Source organism: Neopelma chrysocephalum, unplaced genomic scaffold (assembly GCF_003984885.1).
Source record: "Neopelma chrysocephalum unplaced genomic scaffold, ASM398488v2 Primary Assembly neopelma1_22, whole genome shotgun sequence".
Classification (NCBI taxonomy): Eukaryota; Metazoa; Chordata; class Aves; order Passeriformes; family Pipridae; genus Neopelma; species Neopelma chrysocephalum.
This window is the reverse complement of record NW_020897689.1, coordinates 19,135,212-19,160,682: the sequence shown is the minus strand read 5'-3', so window position 1 is coordinate 19,160,682 and position 25,471 is coordinate 19,135,212. Positions and strand designations below refer to the sequence as shown.

The window sequence follows — 25,471 nt, the reverse complement described above, 5'->3', positions numbered from 1 at the left end:
CAAAAGTCTGAATTTTGCAAATTGTTGCTTATTTTCTTAATTCTTGATGGTTTGTTTTATTACTTAAGAGTTAATACTATAAAAGAGAGACATGGCCAATTTTTTTTTCCTAGCCAACTGTCTGAACTTGTTACAGCATTGGGAAGGAAAAAAACCCAAATGTAAACTTGTCTTTTTCAAACAAGAATTCCGTGTGCGTTTTTGTTTTCTTATGGGAAACAATAATGACATTCATAGTTACTTTAAGTAGCTTACATGTGTTCTTATAAAGAATGTATAGTGTTTAAAGCACAGCCAAATTCAGCAGCCTTTTAAAAATTAATATAAATGTGGCGAGAAGCCATCATGCTTGCAAGACTTGATGTGTTTTTGAGAAAAATCTTTTTGAATGGCTTCAGAAGTTACCAGCCCAGGAAGAATAACAACACATATGGATCAGAATAGCAACCCTGTACAGGCTGTGAAAACGTTGTAATCTTCACCTGGTTTTCAGCATTGACTTTGGATTTACAAGAGTCTGCTTGGTATCTATGTGCTTGCTGAATTTGTTATGCCTGCACCTGCAATTTTTACATGAGTAAGGAGGAATAACAATAATGGGATGCCAAAGCAAAAGCATGTTTTTGTTTTGATTTATGCCTGTAAATTGACATTTTTTACTTTTTACACTTGAAAATGAAAGTAAAACTTTGTGGCTTGAACCAGAAGGTGGTTGGCTATTCTTTCAGTGCAGATAGTATGTGCTGTCCCAGGAGGATGTCCAGTAACTGCAGTTTTGGAACCCACATTCAACAATTAGAAGTTAAATTATGTTGGGATAAAATAATGCCTTTGAAAAAATAACTGAGGGAGACAAATTTGGAAGTGTGTTGCTAGTTTGCTTTATTGGACAAAGCATAAAGTGGGGGTTTCTTTGTTTTCTTAATAATTCCATAATGCATATCTGACCTATTCATCTGAACCAAAGGCTGAAAATTGCTTTCACTCTTAGTGCAGTGAGTACTATTTCCAACATTAATTGCCCACAATTCTTAGTACTTTCAGTGGGAAATGTTATTTTATGAAAGCTTTTAGTTAGGTTTAGTAGAAATTTGGCTTGAGTGTAAAGCCTGTATTTCTTGTAGTGCATATTTCCAAAGAATTTGTCAGTTAAGAGAAAGTATAATTTAACTTCTCAACCAGGTTTTTTAGAAATTTCAACTAAATATGTCAGGTACAAGTTTCCTTCTAACTGTAGTTCATGTATGATTTGTTTGATAGCTCTTTGAGAAAAGTAACAGTAATTTATTTTTCTTAAATGCATCTGCCCTCTTTCCTCTATCATTCATTAAGATCAAGAATTGAGACTGTTTAGCTGGTAAGAACAAATACAGGTTGTCCTGACTGTTTTTGCATAAAACAAATATTTGTTAGCAGTTTTTCAAATATTAACGTGGCTTCAGGCAATCTTGTCTTTCTCCCTTGGGTTTTCTGATGAATGTCTTGTTTTTTTTCAGAAAGCTCTACTCACATGAATGTAATTTTTTTATTGCTTTAAAGGGAAGGGGTTGAAGTACTCTTCCTTTTGCCTCTTGCCCTGCTTGCTTGGTTTCTTTTATCCATGTAACCTGTGAGGTAAGTCTTGTGGCTGAGTTGTTTCTCTGTTATTTTGTCATTCTCACTTTGCATGATAGTTCACGTTTATTTGCTGTAGGTGTGTGTATGTTCACTCCTCTATACTTTTCATTATCACAATAATAATAATTTCCGCTCTGCTTTTCTTCGTGATTGCGTATTACTTTTGGGCTTTTCTGGAATGCTCGGTGGAGCAGAGCCATACACTGCTTGGCATTTTACTAAGCTCCAGTTGTCTTCTGTGTTTGTAAGAACTGGTCTGTGTGGTTGTAGTACACTGCTTTCTGCATTGGTGTTGTGGCCTTTATGAAAACTTATTTCTCCCTTGGGTCATGTATGATTATTAGATTCAGTTACATTCAGATGGGCAGAGCAGCCCTGTGGGTGAGATGTATTCTCTCAACATTGCACGATTTTTAAAATTTTCATGGCAGAATGGAAAATTCAGGAGTACTCACTGTCAAAGAGTCAACTTAGCTTTGTTTTGGTCTTGTTGATGTGATGGTGTTACATCTGCTGAGTTGATCTGCGTGGAGGTGCACTGGCTATCCCAGCTAACACGTTCAAATAATGTAGGATTCAGTTTGCTGTCCTGAAACACTTTTTCTCATCCTGTAGGTCTTGTAGGGATTGCTCTGCTGCTGCACTTCTATCAACTGGCTCTAAAGAATGTTTATTCCCTTTGAGGACTTTCCATTTAAGGCTACAGGTGCTCTTTTGGAACACTTGAACAGTAGCATTTTGGCAAAATTCACTTAAATGAGGTGAAACTCATTGGTCTCACTGGTACTGGCATCTGATGCATTTCCATACATCAAGCACCATGGATCCTCTCCTTGCAATGTGTTCAGCTTCCTGTCACTGTGTCGCAAGAGGAACATAAAATATGTGGTTCCCAAGAGATCATAATTTCTATATTTTTCTCCTCATTTGTCTTCCTTATTGGTAGTTCTAGAGTTATTAAAACAAACTTTAGAGTTGTATTTCAGGCACTGAAGCCAGAATGTCTGAACATTTGTTTTTTTAAATTGCACTCCTTGATGTTTTTTCCTTTCCTTCTCTCCAAACTGCTTTTTCGTTAAGTGTCAAAGGCTTTTTTCTTAGCCTCCTTCCTAGGCTGCCCTTGGCGTGTCCAGTGCATCATTCATGACCATGTACATTCAGTGTTGATGTGGCTTAAATATATGTGTCTGCTGTGAAGCCACTATGTTAGGGCTGAGGATTAAGGACATTCAGTCTGCCAGAGGCTGTAGAGTGATGCTGAAATCTTCAAAACGCTCAAGACCTCAGGGTCTATGATCTCCAAAGGAACAGTGAATGTTTCCCCCCCCTCCCGCTTTTTCCCTTCTTTTTGTTTCTTTTTAAGTCTCCCGGAATTCAGAGTAACACAGAACATCTGCAAAGGACTGCGTCAAAACACGTTTTGATGTCATGGTATATGACATGGTATGTGACTGAAGGGCAGCATCACTCTATGCACTGAAGTAGTAAACAGAAATGAAAATAATTACCCAAGGAAACTGATGCATTCACTGTGAAATTTGTTTGTTCATCTCCCAGGCACTTAAATTATCTTTGTAGTTTAATTGAGCTACTTCATGTCTGGGTTGCAAATTGGAGTGAGAGACCAACATCCCAGAGGACACCTGGAATTAAATAATTAACTATGGATGCCGGAGCAGATCTGTTAGGTGGTTAAACCAAAAGTTCCTCTAGCTTAGGATCCTGTTTCTGGCAGTGACAAGAGCTACCAAAATGCCTGGGAAAAATGATAACAGGGCTAGCACTTGATATTTTCCCACAGTATTCTCCCAGTGATCTCCCAAAGATTTTCTCCGAACAAAAAGTTACTGGTTTTTTTTCTGAACCCGCGCATACAATGTAAACCTGTTTGGATCACACAATTATGGAACATTCGGCTTTTTTGGAAATCATGCCCAAAGTTTGTTCCATTACTGCTATATTGCCAAAAAGACCTTTTCCTTTGATTTCAAAGGCTCTGCTAACAGTAGGAGTGAGAGGTTGATGTTCTATTTGCCTAGGTTTGAATCGGGATTTCTTCGTCTTTGTTAGAGCTTCTTGTTTCTTGTCTGAGAGGTGATGGAGGTTCTTGCCAGTCATAGAAAGGCTTTACCTGAGATGCTTCCCTGCTTAAATGGCTTGTTCGTCCACCAGTCAGTCTCTCCTGCTGGTTTCACTCCTTTTGGATCACTTGTGAAGTCTGTTGCCTTTCAGTGGGTGGGACTTATCACAGCAGTGTTCTGCGAAGAGTGATGTGACTAACCTGGCTCATGACTGGTTATTTTAAGTACATTTTTCTTGTAATCCAGACTTTCTGTGACCAACATTTTGATTCACTAGGTAACCAGCATGTTACTGCGTGTCTTTGTGACGGTTTTATTTCTTATGGAAGATTCTGTTAGAAGTGAGGGAGCATTACAGGCCATGGTGGCTGAGTTCCCTTCCTTTTAAATGCTTTTTCTTTTTAGAGGAGACATGTTGTACATCCGAAATATCTCTTCAAAATTCCTATCAGCCAGATTTGTCAAAGCCAGATTTATCAGTGCCTTTCTATCTTTCTTTGTGGTACCTGGAGCCTTGTGTATCAGGGATTGAATGATACTTCATGCCCCTGGGATGAATAAGCCCTCTGTTTATATTCATGGGGCCAGATATTTCAAATGATCCTGTGTCAGTGGATGTTTTCTCTGGCTTCCCAGCTGACTCTGTGTGAAGGCTATGCAGAGATGCTGGAAGGGGCAGCTGTCCATGCTAGGCTGTGTTCCAGGACCACTGAGCTGCAGCAGCCCTCTGTCATCCGAGCTCAGAGCACCCAGGGCTTTGCTGAGAAATGCACCTGTGTCTGAACTGATCAGGCAGCTATATGGGTTTCCATCTTTATCTCCCTCAAGCATTTCACTGATGCAGAGGCATCTGGAACCAGATAAATATTTGAAGAAAGTCTTCACTGAAAGCATGGTTTATCACTACAACAGGCTCTCCACAGCACCAAACCTGTCAGGTCAAGGAGCGTTTGCAGGAGGCTCTTTGTGCTGTGATTTAGTGTTAGGTGATCCTGCAAGGAGCAAGGAGTTGGACTTGATGATCCTTATAGGTCCCTTTCAACTTGAGATATTCTCTGATTCTGTAAGAGCTTTTTTAAGCAGTCCTCAAATTGCTGCTTCAGGAAGGTTTCTAAATGCATCCGGGCAGCTGTATGCTCACTCTGTGAGTGTGCATGTGCAGTGGAGAGTAAAGGTTACCTTCAAGTAAGTAAACTGAAGAGTTTTTTTAAACAAACATTCCATACATGCCTGCAGTTCTTATTCCTTCTCTCTGTCTCATGATCCTTCCAGTATATAGCATTATGCCTAGAGTCAGTAGTTGAAAGATAACACCAGGTATGCCTTGACCCGTGTTTTCATTACCCTCCTGTGTTGTCTGTCCATTGTGGACATTGAGGCTCAAAAAAGATGAGTCTGGCCAAGAGTTGTAGAATATATATGTGCCTATGGTATCAAATATGCCTGCAGATCACACCTTGAACAGCCGTTATCTCTGTTCAGTGACTTCATCATGTCTGTCCTTCCTGTGTGCTGCAGGAGCTTCTTGATGACAGTCCAGCCTGGGCACCACAGCAGAAAAGAAGTAACTGGATACTGTTTGAAACTGACTTAATCCAGCCTGGTTGGACTGTCACTGTGAAGTACCATCCTTCCACAGTCCCTTCCTGCCCTATCTCTCCCCTTTCCATCATTTGTTGCTTCCTCTCCCTAGTATATGCTTCTGCGTTTTGCTGGCTTTGCAGTTAGCTGGATTAGCTCACTGATTTTCTTAAAAATTAACCCTGAAGAAAGAAATTCATGAGTGTTCTAGACAGCAGAATGGGAAGTGAAAGAATATGCAGTGTAGGAATGGGCACAGTTATTGACTGCACCTTTTAAAATACATATTATTATAAGGTATTCTTCCTTGTTTAAGATTGCTAGGTATTGCCATGAAATCTGCACATCTGTGTGTTCAGATTTCTTGGGCTGTAAATCTGCTTTGCAAATGAAATTAAGTGAATGAGAACTTCAGCAAGCAAGCAAGAACTTCTGTGAGTTATCCAAGGGTGAAAGAGAACATTGCAAAGCCTTAAAGTGAGCTTTTCACGTGGACGAACAAACAAGTGAACTTCTCTGGAAACTGCAGAATTTGCAGTGATCCAGCCCTTCTCCTCACCCACAAATTCTGCCTTCAGTGTGCAACCACATATGTTTGATTTATTTTTGATTGGCATAACAATACAAGAGCCAAATGAATTAAAACTGAAGCTACGTTCTGAACTTTGGCGTTTCATCACGTGCCAGCAATCCAAAGTGCTTTGCCATGTTGTTCAAGAGAACACTATCATCAGCAGTAATAATCATTTCAGAGTAATTAAACTAAACTATCTCTGTGCATCTAAATAAACAAATAGATTGTGGTTCTGTAGAATGTGTGTGTGCCAAGTGTGAGACTTGGCTAGTTGTCGAAATTGAGATGCTTTTAATGTAGAAGCATTCTGCTTCATTTAGTATCAGCTCCCAGTGTTTGCAGCAACTTCAGGCTTGCAAGAGACTCTGGTACCCTGGTAGGGTATTTTTTACTCCAATGTCTTTTAGATGCTTTCGTATAGATATAGTTCGTGATTTACCTAGTATTTTTAACTGTTTTACAGTCAGAGGTATTTAAAAGAAAAATTCTATTAGGTTGTCATTCATTGTCTTCAACCTGCTGTATCAGCTGAGTAATATGTATACTGCTGACCAGTAAGAATTGTCATAAAATTCTGCATGTAAGAAATGTGTAGTTCAGAAGTGATGGACAATCTCTCTCAAAAGCTGTCTTAATACTTTTTTTTTTTAATAAACTGTTGGTGTGTTTCAAAATTGAAGCTGATTTTTTTGTGACTTGGTTTTTAAAGTGGATGCAAATGCAAATTGTGCAGTGTGTCTAGAGGGAGGAGGTAAGTACTCAGTTACTTTAAAGGATGAGAATTTTTGTGGTTGGGAGAATTTGTTTATGTGTGCCAGATGACTTGGGGTTGACAGAGGACCACAACTGCAGCTAGTCAGGCAAAACAGAATTCAAGTGTGAATATTCTAAGTCCTCCCCTTTAGGCATAGAAAACTAGTCAGTGCTCACCCGTGGCAGAAGTTTGTACATAAGCAAATATTAACACAGTGCATTGAGTATTTGGAGTGGCACTGCAATGTTACAGCTTTCTCTGAGAAGGTGACAGCAGTGAGGAGCAATAGTGGTGACAACCCTCTCTCTTCATCAGTTAGCCTCAAAGGACTTGGCAGAAAGGACTGGTTCTCCTGCTTCTGCTTCTCAGATCTGGAAAAGGAGGTCATGCTGTAATGGCTCGGACAGAAATGGCTTATGTACATCTTATGACAGACTGTCAGTGGAAACCTTTATCCTGCTGGAAAATACTGGTTCAGGGAAGCAGAATGCTTTGCAGAAGCATGTTGCATGTGATGAAAATTTGGTTCACATGACAGTGGTTTTGAGAACATTTCAGTTTTATATTTCAATATTACTTTATTTCAGTTTTGGTAAGAAATTTAATAAAGACAGGGACAAAATATTTTCTTTTTTTCTTCTTTTGTAGAATTTAATAAATCTGAAAGGTTTTAGGGCCCGATTTCTTTGGTTTGGATTTCTTGAGAGTTGGGTTAATGATTTTTTTTAAGTTTCTCATAAACTCAAACTAAAATATTTTTATTTATTTTCCAAAGGAAAAACATTCACAGTTGTGAAATGAGCCTTAAAATAAACAAACAAATAAGTATACGGCTCTGCTGTTAAGTTCTAGTATCATGTTCACTGTTCCTCCCCTGTTTCTTTGGTGTGGGAAGACAATAATTTATATCAGCTGTTTTTCTTGGGATGCTATGTTTTCCCCAATGCAACTTGTGAATCAAAAAGGGTAGAACTGGGGCTCTGCTGCCTTTGTCCTCTGAGACCCTGTCTTGCCCCACTAAATACTCAAAGCGTTCGGCAGGGAGGTAACAACTATTCTCCCCTCAATGACTGGAGTGCAGATCTGCATGGGGCTAGGTGAGAATCAGAACAAATCTTACACAATCTTACAGCATAGACCAAAGTCTGTCCGAGTAGCTGTTGCCCTGTGCAGACTGCAAAGGGACCTAGAGGTAATTTCATCTCAGTGCAAAGTTATTCCTTGTTCAGCGTAGACAAAAGTGCTTAGAATCGAACTGTGGGGATGCTGTTATCTGTTCGTGTTGCTTTAAAACAAGAGAGCCTTCCATACCCTGATTGCCTACTGGTAAAATGGATGATCAATTTCGCAATAATTTTTTTCAGGCAGTGCATCTATCTTACTCCCTATTTCTCTACATTTGTCTGTAAATGTGTATCATCAGCTTTTAGATGCTTTGTACTTTCTTAACTTGGTCCCTGACAACTGCTACTTTGGGAAAGGTCAGGGAAGGCAAACAGAACTTCACTTTTAACAGTGTGATTATTCTGTTTTTAAATAAATGTATTTTTTTGCAGTATCTAATAAAAAAAGACTGAACAAAGTGCATGAATTGCAAGATTTAGAAGTTCAAATGTGGTGGGAGAGGGCTTCTTGTAGGGAGTTTGTGATTGCATTGGTGTTTGGAAGAAGTGCAGGTAGGCTTTTTTTCTCCACAGTTAATAGTATCTATAAAGAAAATAAAAATTGTTGCAAAACCTAAACATAAGTCTTTTGGTAAGGTAATGCGTTCTGCTTATAGATGGATTTTTTGCACTGGGACAGATGTGCAGAGAGCAGAGGGATGCACATCTTTAGAGTGCCAGAATTTATTTCTCCTCATCCGGATTTTGCATTTTTGCTTTTCATTTTCAGAATTTATTTCTCCTCATCCAGATTTTGCATTTTTATTTTTCATTTTCACTTACTTTCCAGATAAATCTGGTGTCTTAATTGTGAAGATCTTAGAAATATTTGAGGAGTGTACAATACAAGTTGCCATCTGCCAGCAGCTGGAACAGTCTCCTGCTACGCTTTCACCCGAGGATGCTGTCATCAATGCAGAAGAACCAATACTCAAAGTCCTCTTTGCAAGAGAAACAGCAGCTCACCTCAAGTGCAGACCACAGGATGTCATCCATATCTATCCCCCATGGTGAGTAGGAAGAAAGGGCCACACTTGCTGTAGCAGTGCAGAACAAAGTGAAGTTGATAGAATTCTGGCTGCATTGTTGCAAGAAAGACCTTGGAGGGCGAGGGGGAAGCATGGCTCTTTTGTGGTCATCTGTCTTTGGCAGCTAGGGGGATTTGACAGATATCTTAAAGATAGCTCAGATAACTAAATGTGTATCATAATGCCTCTAGTGTTGCTCAGGGCTTCAGTTGTGTTTTCACTAATATTTTCGTGTTTAGAGCTCTAGGAAGGCCTGAGCAATGTCTTTTCAATGATAAGGCCAATAAAGTGCATACTTTCTGGAAGCAAAGTAGTTCAGGAATGCTCATCTGTTGCTGTGAGTATGGGTATAATATTTCAGGGGAAAAGTCTGTATTAACTCTATAGCATTCAGTTCAGTTTTCAGTTCCCTGAATCCTTCTTCAGTGCAATCCTTTCTGGAATTCTTCAAAATGTTTGGTCTACATTTGTGATTTTTATCTGAATTGGTTTACTTACCTGAATTTTAAGGGGTAGCAAAAAGTGATGAGATTTCTAGTAAAGCAGCTAGTTCGAGGGAACTTTGAAGTGGGATTATTACTCCTCTTTTCACTCCTCTCCACCCAAAGGATAAAAGAGGGAATATCTTTCTTATGTATTTCAGCATTCGTTACCTGAGTTCAGCTACCGCTAGTGTTTGACCATATCCTTTTGCGAAATACTTTTTCCTGTTTTACAAAAGCCTGTATGCAGTTTTTATCCTCATTGATAGCTGCAAATCTTTTTTGAGTTCCCCAATTTGTAATCTTTTGCTTCTAAAATGTTGTTTAACTCTTTTTGGATGCAATTAACAAATTAAGGGAAGATACTTAATTTGTGGTTTAGAATGGCTACAGATACAACTATTGATAGTTTAGATGTAAATAGATCAGCAGTGAAGGGAAATACAGTTTAATTCCTAGTCTGATATAAGTCACTGCTTTTTTTTTCCTTCCTCCCATCTTAAGGTGTTTAGTTCTAATTTACCTTTTTCTACAACAAGCTTCTTTTTATGCTTTGCATTTGCTTTTGTTTGCCTCTGTTTTCTTCTTGTTTCTTGCTCTTACAAGCTTCTTAGTTCTGTTTTTCTCTTCAGGTTTCCTCTGATGTTTTTAAACCTCAAGTCATTGTATGTATGCTGCTTTGTCCTTCTATGTAGACCTTAAGCTACACAAAGATTTTTGTACCAGAAAAAGTGTTTTAGTTAGAGTATGATTCAACTTCTTGTTTTCCTCCTTTTTTCTTTTCCTGAACAGTTACTGTAGTATACTTAGCATGTGTAAGTCTCGGACTGCTCCAGCTTGTTTCATGTCTGCTCTGGGAAGATGTAAATCTGCACTGATACAATTCTTTCCAGACTACAAACATCTGCAACTGTACTTGTGTAGTCTTCTCATTGTTTAAATTTAAAGATGTTCTAGACATAAAATTAATTCCTATATATATGTAAACTGAGATTTCTTGAGAATATTTCATAGCTGTCTGTCTTTCCAGAAATCCCACCTTTTATTTGCTTTTTAATTTTTTTTTATTATTATTTTAGGGGGATCTGCTTTTCATGTAGGCAAAGAGTTATTTCATGAAACCAGAATATTTGGACAGGGGATACATCAGAGTTGCTCTCTTTACCTATATAACTCTCATGGCACTTTTATAAAGACATCAGTTAGTAGTGGAAAAACTGCATTATACCTCATCTTTAGCCCTATTTTCTATCATTTCATAATTATCTTAATGTCAGTTGTCTCTTTTTTTACTCAACCAGAATTCAAAAGAAGTTGGGCTAGATACTGTTAAACTAAATCTACTGGAGGCGGAGAGGGGAGAGGGTGAGGGATGTTTTTGTTTTAGATTATAATTTGGCCCTTTTAGTTTACATTAATTGGAAATTGGACTTGTACACTTAATGAAAGTTTCCTGTATCATGGTTCCAAGCTTCTATTCTCTTAAGCTCTTACTTAAGAGCTCTGAAAGCTGGAATGTAGTTTCTGTTACTCTGCATTGAATTTGTACTTCTGTTGTTCAAAACAAATACTGTTCATGTTAAAATGCTTGTCCGTCAATTCAACTGTGTGACTAGTGTAAAAACAAATTAACTAAATCCAACCCTGACATGTTGAAGTAAACATCCTTATGTGTCTCATTGATATCACCAGTCAGAAGCAAAAGGGAACAAAAAAAAGTAGGTGCAAGGGGAGACAATATTTGAATGACCTGCGTGGTTTTGGGACATATAGCACACTGTGCATCATTGTCCTGTATTTTGAGATACTTGTATGGTAAGATAGAATAGCATGAGATAGGGTGTTTTGTAAGTGGTCTGCTTCTGGTGCTGTAAAGTGGTGTCCTGAGAGCAAAATTTCCCATTATCTTTAAAATAAAACCCCAGAATTACATTCTGACTTTGCTTTTTTGCTCTATGACCAGGCAGCCAAGTGAGTAAAATGTGGACACACAGGCTGCTGGCTTCTGTATGTGACTGTTTGTGAGCAAACTTTGAATGCATTGTTTTGGAGCCTTTATAAAATTAGGCTTTGCTTTTGTAACTGTATTTGTATGTGCTGTGAACTCAGTGCACAGCTTGGTATGTGAAACATCTCTAGCAGTAGACTTACATAAGTACTTTAGGAAGCAGTGTTTAGAGATGTGTTGATATACTTGTTGGTATTTGTTTGTATATGGAATCCCATGAAACTTCAGTACTACAAGCAGTACAATACAAGCAATTTAATTTAAAAAATAAAATATTGACAGGGAACTGGTTATAAGAGATTTACCAACCTGGACATTGCTCATGAGAGACGTCCCACTGGCTTTTAGAGAAGCTTTATGTCAGAGCAAGAATTTGCAGGACTGAACCCAGATTTCTTTATAACTAGATATGAATTTCTTCAGATCTAGTGTCTTAAGGTACATATTTACAATCTCGAATGAAAGGTATTTGATGTGAGAATTGTCATTTGCTGTAGGGAAAACAACTGCATTAGGGTGATTAATGCTTTCAAACCAGAGTGTGTGGTGGAGAAGAGAGCTCAGCTGCCTGGCCACTGAGACATCTGATGGGAGCCTGCTCTGATCTTGAGGCATATGGAAGTATTAGTGCAGTGTTGTATCTAAATAAGGTCTATTAACTTGGACACATCACATGAAGACGGTTGTGTGGTTTGGGCTGGAGCTGGTTTGTGTCTGGCCAGCCAGGAACACAACAGGCAAAAGAGCTCAGCCCTGCCTGCCCCTGCCTGTGTAGGCTTGCCTTGGGTTGTCTTTGCAGTACCTGAGCAATTCTGGATTAAGATTTTAAATGAACACCTCATAATTTTTTACAAACCGAATCTGAATCACTAAGTGTTTTTAACAGTTGGAAAAGAAAAAGGTTGTCACTGAGTTTAATTAAATTGATTACTAAGTCTTTATTCACTTTGCAGAAATACATATCCAGCAAAAAGTAAAGACTGTTACTGCAAAGACATGAGAGAACGGGAACAAAGGCTTCCACTGTTTTATTGGTGGTGATTTTATGACTTCAACTTACCTGGGGGTTTTTGTTTGTTTAATTTTAAAAATTATTTCTATAATTTACCATACCTAACAGAAAGTGATAAGAGTTGGCATCTTTAGAGACTTCAGGATTCATTTTACTGCTGACAACAAGGCTTGGGGATAGATGGTTTCCTTTAGATACTCCTGCCTCCTGCTCATAGATATGTGTACTGTTGAATATTCAAGATAAATTAACGTGAAGAAAATGGTGCTGATTAGAATCCTTTTCCTTGACATTAAATTTAACAACTTTGAAAAGTTTTTCATGTATTTCTGAAGTTAAACCACTAGATGTATGTGATATTAATACAGTTCTTGGCCATACCAGTATAAACCACAGATCACGTTTGATTTGGACAGGCTCAGATATTGATCCATACCTATTGAATGTGAATGTCTGGTATGAAGCCTTTAGTTCAGGAGGTTCACATGGTGCTGATAACTGGAGGCTGAGATAGCATAAAGGGGACAGAACTGCTTTGTGTTCTGTTCTTACACTGCAGAAGACAGGCTCCTTGGCTGGATACCCGCTATTCCCTGTGCAACTTCTCCGAGACAGTTTATTTTAAGAACTCAGTATGGCAAGTATATAAAACACTTAAATCTGTGACATCAACAAGCAACTTCAAAGTTGTTCTTTAGTTTCTCTTAACCTGTGAAACCACGGGGAGTCGTAATTACTCAGCTTTGAAAGTGTTCCAGTGCCTGGAGAAAGTGTTTAATGGAGACTTTTCATTTCTATTTGCATAGCGCTAAATTTGGGTTCTCCTCAGTGAGATTTAGAAGAGTTTGAATTATTTACTGCCAAGAAGAGCTCCTACAAAACATTGCTGCAGATCAGCTGATGTACAGGAATGAATCCTTATATCCCAAGTCCTTTAATGTAGGCCCGTGATGGAAGTTGCTGTAGAAACATTCAAGCAAGCTCTGAGCAAATTTATGTACAAGAAGCAATCTGGCTTTATGGATTTAGGGATTCTTCTACTTTAGAATTATCCTGGGTATGCTGTAGGCTGTTTTGTTGACTCAACAGCAGGATTTATGATAAATGGATATATTACTGTGATTTTTGTGTTGTCTTACTTAATACACTGTCTTACATTGCATAGTCTTACATCATCTGTGTGAGCAACAACAGGACCAACACAGGGCACTAACATGAAATAAGTGTTTTGAGCTAGCATGGCTCATGTTAAGGAGTGTTTGGCTTCCATTTGATGAAGATAGAGACTTTTTATCACTGTTGTCTCACCAAACAAGGGAAGCATGTAAGAACATTGTTACAGAATGCCTATCACAAGAAAGATCATGTGAAAGCAGGATCTATGCTTCACATATTAATGAAGTGCAGAAATGACCTCCTGCTGCTCTGTAAGGAAAGCATCTATCTCCTTTAAAATTTTTTCGTTCTATAAAGGTAAAATATAAGTAAGAATTAAATTCATATGTAGAACATCTTTTGCATACATTCAGTTTCTGTGGTTACTCCACAGAGAGGTTCCTTCTTTGAATGCTTGATAGATCAGTTTTGTCCAAATGATCAGTGTTCACCATCTTCCTCTGATGAAATCTAGGCACTTCTGTAGACACATACAAATATTCAAATGGATGGAAAAGAGAGGGAGAAAAGATCACCAGTCAGATCCCTCCCATTGGAAAGATGTTGACTCTGCCTTAACATCTTCAAAGAAAGAATGTAACAATAGCAGAATGGGAGAACCCTGATAAGAGGGATGAGACTCACTCAGAAGATAAAATTCTACAAAACTTCAGAGCTGTAAAGCCAGTGTGGGCACTATTTCTAAAGTACATATGGGAATGGCCTTAGAGCCAAAGATCAGATCATATCATCTGATTGGAATTGCTTCTCAGAGATCATGCAGTTGTGAAAATTGAAGCTGCTTTCAGAAGAAGCTGAAACAGCTACAGGTTTTTTTGCAAGCGTTTATTTTGTATTTTGCTAGGATATACCTTTCCTAATGCAATCACTTCAAATGGGATGAGTTGTCTTTAGAGAACAGGAATACATACACTTTCTATGAACTGAAAGTTATCCCTAGCAAGCTTTTAATATAATTTCTTCAATGCTTCTGTTGCTTTGTCTTTTTTGACAAGGTAATCCTTAGGATTTTACTCATTTTGCTCTTTTAAAATTTTTTTTTCTATCCTCTCATGTAAAGGGAGAAAGTTGTATCTGTAGAGCTGCTTAAGTATATGCTATTTTATGTCTCTAGAACTAAAGAGATCAAGCCAGTAATATTATTTATGTTTGTTTACTTTGCATGTAGAAAATTGAAATAACACAATTTCTTAGTAATCAAATCAATGAATAGTGATGTTCCTTCATAGGTGGATAATTGGAAAAACACAGAATTACACAGCTTTGATTCCAAGAGGAGAACAAGTAATTTCTGCCATTTCTGTGATGTGCCACAACCACCTGAAGGAACATATACCTGGTATTTCGGATGTGGGCTATGTCTAATAAACACAGTAACATGATCACACTTTTACAGTGAGAGACGTGTTTATTTTTATAGCTATGGGATGGATAGATGTATTATATGAATGCCATACACAAAATATTAGTACCCTGAAGAACAAAGATTAAAAACTGCTCTCTATAAAAGGGGTTTTCCACAGAGAAAAGAATGGAAACACGTTTGGGGAAGATAGCCTCGAGACTGTAGATACAGAGTTCTGTAGAAGATTAAAACTGGATTTTGAAACATGACTGCTTGTCTCTGGGCTAATAGCTGATGGTATCTTGACACAATGAAAAAGGGGAATTTCCACTGCATTGTATCAATGAAGTGCGAGGTTTTGTTGATACACTTGTTTGCTTTTGGCCAAATCAGAAGGGTCAGAAGCGAGTGGTGTGTTTGCAAAGCAGCAGCTTGGTTTTTAAATCATGGTTGAAAGGCGTTGTCGGCACAAAAGCCTCCGTCGGGGTATTATGCGTCTCCCTGCCCAGATGCGTGTCTGAAATGGGGACATGCAGTCAGTTGTTGTGCTCCTGGCTCACACAAGCGCCACAGGCTACCCCGGCAGCCTGCACGGAGCTTGCCTAAAAGGAACACTGCGTGTTCTCAGGAGGTAATTCTGCGCTCTGGAGGGAGTGTCCACCAGCATGACTCTCTCCAATATGGGCTGTTTTGCTTGTAAGAATAAAGGAGTTGTAGAAAAGAGGCAGTGAATGTGAATAGCCTGGTTTATACTCAGGGTGTGTTTTTCTGCATTTTTGTTAAATAATAGATACCATCCAAGTTGGATCCTACTGGAATGATTGAGGTGTCCAGTTAATGGGAAAAAATCTGAATCACCTCACTGTGGTGCTTACATGTTGAGGAATTAGCATACATTTGAGTCCATGGCTTTTAAGAACAGAAGAGGGAAATTATGTTTTTGAACATCCATTCTTTATAGTCAGTGATACTGTTTATGTTTGAATACTTAAATTACTGGAAAAAAACATTCAGTGAGAATGAAAATGACTTATCATAATATTCACAAAATATTCTTATTCTTAAAAATCTATGATGCTTTGTTTTGTTTTGTTTTGTTTTGTTTTTTAATGAAAGGTCTGTACTTGAAACTTTCCAGCTTTTATAAGTGAGGAAATTCCAAGCATTTTGTAGTGACAGATACTGTTAGTGGGTAGTTGTCCACTGACGTCAAAAACAGAGGATGGTGAACAGCTTTGTTCAAGTCAACGAAAAATGTACGGTCTGGGATAAACTCTGTGTTAGCAACGGAGCTATCAATGATATATGAGCAGCTTCACATGAGTTCCCATGTGTATTCAATCCAATGCTAAATTCCAGATCTTGTTTAATGAGCAACTGATGGAGCCAAGACCTGGCACTGCAGTCTGCTTTATCCAGTCATGAAGGAAAAACAAGCTAAATAAGTTCAGATGAACAAGTTCAGAATTACTGCAGGGTTATTAAAAAGTTGTGATTTGTATTCCTCTGCTAATGTTTATGACTAACACATTTGGGACGTGTAAAACAATACTTAATTTGTAAAAAAACTATGTGCCAAAATTCCTGGAGTAGTTTAACCACTGAAGAGCAAGTTCTGATTGTGTGAATGGGTTTGTTTAAATGTTTAAGATTATCACTAATCAGCTAATTTTTTTTTTAAATTTACATTTTTAAAAATTATGGTTTCTGCTTGTTGGATTGCTGTTCAGCACTGTCACTTTGTGAAATAAAATGTATTTCCATAGCTTGTCATGGAGAATCAATTTTCAAGTTCACCTCTTTACTTATCAGGTGTGATTTCCTACTATAATGGTAGGTGTGTAGCTAGAGTAAGATTTTTACATGCAGTTCTGTATGCAGTTAGGTTGGGCTTGGAATATGCTGGATATTTTTTACTACAGTGGGTTTTTGTGCTGAGGACGCTGGTGTCCTTAGGCAATTTTGTGTGGGCAAAGAGATGGATAAAGTGTGAGTTTGCCAGATTGTCCTGTCTGGTGATTCCTTACAACATGAAAGTATACTTTCTCAGACTCCTGCTCCTGAATGTGATATTAAGTGTAGGTAAGCAACAGTTAATTACTGTACTCCTGGCAGAAATAATAAATAAACCCCCAAGTATTTCAAAAGGGGAATGTTGCCTTCAAATATTTAAAAGATTTGGAATGTTGCTACCCAAAATGCAGTATTTAAAACATCTCAGCTATCCTGGGGGGTGGGGGCATGGGTCGGGGAAGTGAAGGGGAAGAAAAATTTTGCTGTTACTTCTACCAGGAAGATTACTTTTCTTTCAGTAAAAGCTCATGGAAAAAATGCCCGTGGTTTTATGTATTTTTGGCAGAAGAATGTACTTTGGTATATGAAACAGTTCAGCTGTGAAACATTCAGTGCAACCTTTTGTGTGTTTGATGAAGCTTCTCTTCCTACAGTCTTCTGAGTCAACATTAACTGTGCAGATTGCAATGTATTACTTCTCCCTGACTGTTAGGCTCCTTTGACAGCTTCCTGAGATGTCTTTTAAAAATACTCCTCTAGTTAGTGTCCCAGTACAGCTTTCTGGAACACCGAGTTTCTCCCAGCAGAAGTATCGGAACAGTATCTATAACATTCCAAGTAGTGTACAACCATTAATTTTACCTTTGAGGGATTCACTGTGTGTTTGGAAAGCCAAATCACTGATGTGGCTCCAAAAAAAAAAATCATACTTGGCAGTATGTGGAAAGGACATTTGTTTGTTTATGTTTTTTTTTTGTTTTGGTTGCTTTTTTCCCTTTCTTTAACCTCATTGGACTTCTGAAATTTTATCTGTTGTCTCTCTCCTTGATAAAAGAGTTAAAGATAAAGAAACCTAGAGAACAGTTCTGTGGATGTTTTTTGTCTTGGTGGTTATCTTCCCCTTTCTTAAGTCTTGGATTTTTATTTTTTTTTAGTAAGCGGTGCATATTTGCTGTAGAGCAGATTATGCAAAGCCCATCATCATAATCTTCCTGGGAAACATTGTCCATAGTCTCTGGTCCTTGGCTGGCTGGCATTAAAAAGGGGACTGCAAGTCCACCTTGATGCTGCTGCTGCTGCTGTTCACAGCATGTCTGTTAGGGCAGAACCAAGTCAGCATCTTCTGCTCTAATACCTTGTAACTTGAACTGAGGCTGTGGAGAAATACCCCTGTCGCCATCTCTGAGGTATTGTTGGGACAGATGTTGAGGATCATAACTACTCTGAAAAAAAGCTGGCAGAATATCTACAGTGCTATGTGCACACACTGAAAGCACTGAACTTGAGAACACTTTAGATTCAGTATAAAACCATAAATTACGTTGATTGTATTTGTGTTTTCATTTGTCTTCCCAGCATGGCACAGCATGTCTGTCTTTTGTGTTTCCCGAAAACAAATTGCTCCTCCAAGCTGAGGTTCATTTTTTTAGAAAGTGAGCACTGCAACTATGTGAGATTTGTACATTGCATTTGTGCCTTAGCAAATACTGCTTGTCTTCTGGTTCCCTGAGCTTGTCATAAATATTAATTTAATAGGGCTGGTACTGTTTTATGCATTGTGAATGTACAGATTGAGGAAGAGATAAATTTTATTGATATGGGCTGCTGCTGGAACTTACATGGTTTGTAGGCTTAAAGGAGCCCAGGTTTACAGTATATGTATATCATAATTGTTATTCAAATTATTTGAAGACTTTTTGTATAGAATAGGATAGTTCTTTATTATATTCTCAAATATTTCTTACCTTTTGTGTCTTACACAAAAAAAAAATAAATTGCCCAGTATTTCCTTTGTCTTTTAGCAGTCTCCTTTGGCTTAGAGTTTGAGAAGTTCTGCATGAGGTGACTGTTTAAATTTTGATGGGAGATATTTGACTGTAGGAGTTTGCTTTTGAATCTTGCTGTATAGCAGGGAGCTGTTTGCTAGCTATACTCAAAACCAAACCCATTTTAAAAACAAACATCAGCATACCACATTATCAACTTCTAGAACAGTCCACCTAAGTCTTGAGAATTGCCTTTGGTTGCAGGTCAGTTCAGTTTCCTGATTTTGGAGGACTGCTGCTCAGGAAGGAATGGAATCCTATTAGGTTTACTGGTTACCCTGAAATTGCCCTTAGCACCAGCTCAGCTTAGAGGAGAAAACAAGGGGAAGAAGTTATTTCCACAACCTAAATATAAATGGCACTTCTTTTTTTTGGGGGGGGGCAAGGGGGAGGAAGCAACTTTTATATCTATGTATTTTTTAGATTAGACTACTTATAAAAGTATTCCCTTCCTGTGTGTTCCAGTTGTTCATGGGTTAGGATCTTCTACCTGTGATCACAAATCTTGTTCTTAGGCAAAGCCCACATATTGAAAACCGCCTTTCTGGAAGATGTCTGAGATTTGGAAAGGTGTGTAATCTTACATGTAAGGCCCTATTATGCCTATTTAGATTAAACACCCATTTTCTAAGCTAATATAGGTATTACTTGTTTGCAGTGTTGACTTTTTTGAAGCTTTTCTTGGAAAGACCTTTCCTATCCCACATGATCAGTTGATTTGGTGTACTTCAGCTATGTCTAAGTAGAGCCATTTTCCATCCAGAATGTGGACTGTATGTTCTAGTTAATATATTGAATTTATTATTAGTTGTAGTTAGTTTAACTGCTATCATAATGCTACTGCTTTATTAACTATACATGGACTGTGGACGACTGGGAGGAAAATACTCCCTGCAAGCTGGCAAGACAAAATCCAGCCTTTTAATGTATAATCTTATCAGATGTTAAAACTTGTATAAAATGCATATATTGGCATTTGTAAAGCCTCCATTAGGAACATGTGGAAGCCAGGGTGGTACATGTAGTTTGTTACCACTTTTGACTGAAACTGGGCACGTTGGTAACCAAATGCATTGGGGATGGAGTCTGGATGGAGTCTGGAATGAGATGCCCTCAGGTCTAGGCATAGGGAGAGCGAAACTCTCCTCCCCTTAACTTCTGCTTTGGCTTTCCTCAGCTTCCTGAACTATTTTGGAAGTGACACGAGCAGTCATGCTGGCGATGCATTCAATACTATATTTTACATGTGGTGAAGAATGAGTTCCCTCTGTTGCGTTTCTCTTCTGTGTGCCGCGTTCTTTATCCCTCGGTTCTATCAGACCGGTGGTTCTTGGGACTGTGCTGTACTCTGCATCAATTCAATCACAGAAAATAAAATATTGTAAGCCAGCAGTGTGGTTGCGCAGCGCGGGGGGAAACACCTTCCTGAGCAGCATTTGCACAGCAGTCCCCGGGGCGGCGGGAGGCTGCCCGAGCCCCCGGGCGCAGATCCGTGCCCTTCCAGGCGGCTGCGGAAGGTGGCAATGTTGTCAGCAGGAGCCCAGGTAAAGCTGGTCTCGGGTGGCAGATCTGTCCCAGACAGCTGCAGCGCCTGTTTGTCCGCAGAAGGGGGATTTGTTCGGGTTTGTGCGCCATCCACTTTCGCGCAGCTTGTAATAACTCGGTGCGTTATCGGTGCTGAATGTGGGGATGCACATAAGAGTCACAGCACTGCTCACACAACTTTTTTCTCTGCAACGCCTCTCCGTGCTGGCTGCCATTGAACTTGCATGCTGACAGCCATCCCCCACCCGGGAGAGCGAAACTGATCTCTTTAAGTGAAGTTTCATTTCTGCAAAATACTTGTAAATGTTTCTGAAACCCAGTGTCATATTCTGCCCCCTCCCCTGGTATATTTACAAACTTTACTTTGAATTGAGCTTGCCAGGGGAGAAGCCGAGAACTTCCACGCATGCCACAGTTCTGTTAAGAGCTACCTCCTGGCTATGACAGGCTTTTAACCTGTTGAAAGCCTAACAAGACCTGTTCCTGGGTTTGGTGGTGATGTTTTTCTTTTCATATTCCTACTAACTGCTTGAATTTTTAACTTCCTCAAATGATCCTCTCAAAGACTGTTGTGGCTTGTGATTTTTAATATTTTATGCTGTCTAATGCAAATTCTCGACCCTCGAGGGAAAGTACAAAAGTTTTGGGTTTGTGTCACCCCATTCCTTTCCTCTTGACTCCCTTGATTCTGCTCTGGTAAATCCATCATTGATTTTAAATTATCATGGAACCTTTCAACATATTTAATTACTGGGTTCACCTCTTATTCCTTACCAAGCCTCTCTGATAAGATGTAATAGATTTTATCCATTTAGGAGGTCAAATGGGTAAAAAAAATAAAATATTCTTGATGTACTTTACGGTAAGCAGAGAGCAAATTGGATGACATTACCTTGTAATCCCCCACCTTCCTACTTAACTTTATTTGCAACGCAGATGACAATTTTGTTGGACTTCTTATCTAGTTACTTGTTTTTCATAAGGTAGGAAGGCAGAGGTAATGTACCTAATACTTTTCAACTTTCGAGACTTTAAATAATCAGTCTGTGAAGTTGTGTGTATGTGTCCCCCTTCCTGGCTGGTGTATTGGGTATGCCACTCCCTGCATTAAATAGACACTGAAGGTTTCTAATACTGCTTTGGTCTCTTTTAAGCAAAGATTGTTTGCTGGGTACCAAAATCTGTTTCTATGTGGATACTTTGCCTACCACCACTCTTTACTCTATTGTACAAATGCTCCTGTAGTTGTCCATGAGAACCATAGATAATGACTCCTTAGTACTAAAGAAAATTAAAGACAGGCTTTCAGAAACCAGTTGGGATTTTGAGAAGTTTGGCAGAATCTGCTATATCCTGTCTCTCCAAATCAAATTACAAGCCAGCAAAAGCTTTCTGTTTTGCTGTGCTGTGTGGAAGAATTTTGCTTTTCAAAATTTAAACTGGAAAACAATCATCTCCAACTCCAAAGAGGAAACAATTTAAGATATGGTAGATTATTACCACTGTAATTTTTGCGCAGGCTGTGTCTCACCTAAAAAATCCATTGCGCAGGCTGGAAAGGTAAAAGACCTTTCCCCAAATCTTCGTTCGCGAAGATGGGCCATTATTATATATATAATTTTTGTAATTATTTCTTTTTGTAGTAATTGCAGTAACAATCTTCCTGCTTTAGGAATAAAATGAAATACTTCACCTTGGGACTTTCTTTAAACACTGCTAAATAATGCAGTCTTACACTGTTGTGATAATAATTTGGCTGAGGCAAAAGTTTTGTGATCATAAAATTTTCACATTAAAGGAAGTAGATGCTACATGCAAATATTAAACATGGAAATAAACATGTTTAGAATTTTGTTTTCTCTTTTCAAACCAAAGAGAAAGAAGAGACTTCCCTGTGATTTCAGAGTATTGTTAACAAGCCCTCATAGCTATTAGGAGCCTAAAACAGTAAACAGCTTAGTAACGACATAATTATATTAATAAACTTAACATCAAAATGGTTCTACAAATTTATGTACAGATGGTTCCATTTTACATGACAAAAGAAGTTTTCTGAAGTGCATTTGCTTAAAATAAAGGTTTTAATGGAACAGTGTAATGATTTGACCTCATCTCTGCCAATCCTTTTTTTGAATGCAAACATGAATACCAGGGTAATTAACTGGGTAATTTACCCAAGCAGACAAAGTTCAAGTTCTGTAGGTAGGCATTGCTTTAAGTGCAGTTGGCATGCTGTCTCCTGCAAGCTGATGGGCTCTTGCTCTAGTGCATATTGGCCTTAGTCTCTTAGTGCTAACTCTCTTAGTGCTAGGGATAGTTCACCCTCAGGAAGTTTGGTTTAGATAAGTATCTGAATTTTTTGGGGTACCGAAATCTGGAATGCAGCAGCAAAACCTGATGAGCACAGGCTCTCATACCTGAGTCAGCAACAGGGCTGGATCCACTCCCGTTGTTCAGCACTTCCACTGCCAGGTCCAGCCAGCAGCAGAAAACAGAGACACATGAAAATTAAAACCAGAGGGAAAAGGAGGGACTGTACTTCAAAAAAGTATGGACAGGCTTCAAAACAGAGTTTGTGTAGGTTGTGTGCAAAAGTGAGGAGCTGTGAAGGAATTGACACTTTCTCCCAGTACAGCCTTCCAAAACTTCAGGGGCAGTTTGGTTCTCAGGAGGCTCTGCTTTTAGCCCTTTGTAGGCAGGGCTATGCAGCATTAGCAGCTGGTGTCTGGGCTGTTTCACTTACCAGATGTAAAAGTGAACTATGAAATTAAGGGGTTTTTTTTCCCTGCTTCTGATCCTGTGCAGTTAACAGTATTTCAGGTGTCACAGAGCACGCTAATATCAATTGACATTTTAGTCTTGGTGAAAAAATTATCCACTCAAATGACAGTCTAAGCAAGAAAGATATAGAAAAGTAACCAGGAAAAGACAAATGATGTATTTTTCTCTGGTCATTAACTCAATTTTCTGATCTCTTTTCCTCTGTACTCATTGTTTTCTAAAGCTTGCTACTCATGAATTAATCCCTTTTCTGTAAGTTCAAGGAAAGAAAGATACTTCTCCCTCTAGAACTTATGTAAACTGCTGTGGTTCTGCCACAGCAAATATCTATCACTCTGTTACTCTGTGTACATTTTTGATGAAAAAGAATCTTTTAATAAAGTATTTTTAGTCTTCGTAGACTGAATTTCCAAGGTAGTGTCTACTTCATCTGTGGAGATCAAATCACTTGCCAGACTTTGCCAGGAGAAAACTGGCTATGACTGAACGGCAGTGCGTGCTTGGGACAAGGCTCCTGAGTTACAGGTTCTTGAGGCAGCCTCCTGAAACACACCTGAAGATTAATTCTGTGTACCATGCATAGAAGGAAGTTCTCACTGTGATTTCATTTATGCTTTTGGCATCTCAATGTTATTTCTGGTCATAAAAGAATAATAGAATGAATAAGCAGCTAAAACACAAGAGGAAGGGAAGCTGAGAACACACCCCAGTTCTCATCACTTCTCTATGCTGTGCCTGTTCTAATCCCACTCTAAACTTCAGAACTAGGGATTAAATAGTCAAACATTTTTAAATTTTCATCCTTCAGAAATTCTAACGTCTACTTTTCAGAAATGACCTAGTATGATTTGCATGTGTTTACATTTTGATAAGATAAAATTACTAAGAAAAAATCTGAAGGGGGAAAAAAGGAGAATTTTTAAATACCTGATATATAGCTGAAAAAACCTTGTGTATATCTATCTCTGCATGTAATATAAAATAGAAAATGGAGAAAAAATGTCTAGAACCAAAAGGTGTATTCTGCAATTGCTACAGGACCATCTTAGCTTGTGCCTAATTTCAGAAGGTACTAAGGATGTTTCACTTTCTTTGCTATTTAGCTTAGGAAATTGACCAGTTCTACTGAGCCACTACTTATATTTTATTTAGGGAATATAATATTTTTGTTACATTTCTTCTCTACTTCTATTTTTTTCAGTGATAGAAACATCTTGTACTTTTTTCTGACTTTGTTGCAAAACCTGATAAAAAAAGGTATTATATTTAATAGTCATGTATACTGATGACTGTCTGACATCAGTAAACTTCAGTTAAATTTGTATCTGTATATATAAAAGTACAAATCAGCTGGTTTTTTTAGTAGCCACTGGCTGCAATGACTGCAGGAAGCTGACTAATGTTTTTCCAGGGCCCCATCAAATTTTATGAAATAAAATTAATGAGTCTTGTTGTCACTTTCTCAACTATACCACTTTGTTTATATAATACGTCACTTGAATATTAGTGACCTCTGAAGAAGAGAGCAAAAAAGGTGATTTGGGGTTTTAGCTGGTCAGATGTGGCCAGCTGGTGTAACCAACATTTGCAGGCTTCTCACCAGGAAAGCAGTGTGTTTACTTACCCTGTGGTTCTTCAGAGAGCAGGTTTCCTTAAAAAAGTGGTAGATGACATGAGGTTGGCCAGAGGGCAGACACTTGTTTGACCTCTTGGTAACAAGTCCCTACATTAGGAGAAAACCCAAACCTGTTTTATTTCTTAATTTGCCACAAATGGAGTAAGAAGCTGAGGAACTGGGAGTTCTGTACTCATTTGAATCTTCACGCTTAGGACTTCAGCTGGACAGACAGTATAACCCTAACAGCTGATTAATTGCAATTAATATTGAAAAGGATGCAACTGTCTTGCTTAGTGTTTCCAGACCTTTATTTTTTCAGTGTGGTCAGTCAACATTGGGAGATTTATGTTTATTATGTAAATATTTGGGGGGAAATTGATATATGCGAATACTTTACTACCACCAGTCATATGCCTTAGCTACTCGGGATGAGTTTTGGCTTCCTTTGTGTTCCCTAGAAAATTATGATTAAACTAATATCCACACATTAGGGTTTTGTTGGTTTTGGAGTGATGAAATGATGTATTTTATACTTCTTGTTAAATAATTAGAGACACGTGAAATGGGAAAGTGTTTCATGAAGTGCTCTTTATTCACATCCTCTAGAAATGAAGGTTTTTCCATACTCTTTTTTTTTTTTCATCTTCCCAAGGGACCATCCTGTTCCCTTGGCATGGTGGCATCAGGAAACTCTTTTTCAGTTTTATCATGGATCTGGTAACAGTTACTGGGATTTCTTTTACTCTTCACTGTCTTTGATACAGTTATTTACTGAAATACAAAGAGATACCTTTTTTCCAGGCAGAACATATTATAGAATTTTAAAAATGTATGTCCCAAAAGTATCAGACTAGCTGGGCTAAACAT

At 38.4% G+C, this 25,471-nt stretch overlaps 1 protein-coding gene across 3 annotated transcripts in view; it reads left to right on the top strand.

Moving 5' to 3' along the window:
* SPIDR (scaffold protein involved in DNA repair) overlaps positions 1–25,471 on the top strand; it is a 200,398-nt gene that overhangs the window by 69,646 nt on the left and 105,281 nt on the right. For all 3 annotated transcript variants that reach the window (XM_027674216.1, XM_027674209.1, XM_027674224.1), the window contains exon 8: positions 8,561–8,780. In XM_027674216.1, the coding sequence (XP_027530017.1) occupies positions 8,561–8,780 (220 nt within the window). The remainder of the gene's footprint in view (positions 1–8,560; positions 8,781–25,471) is intronic.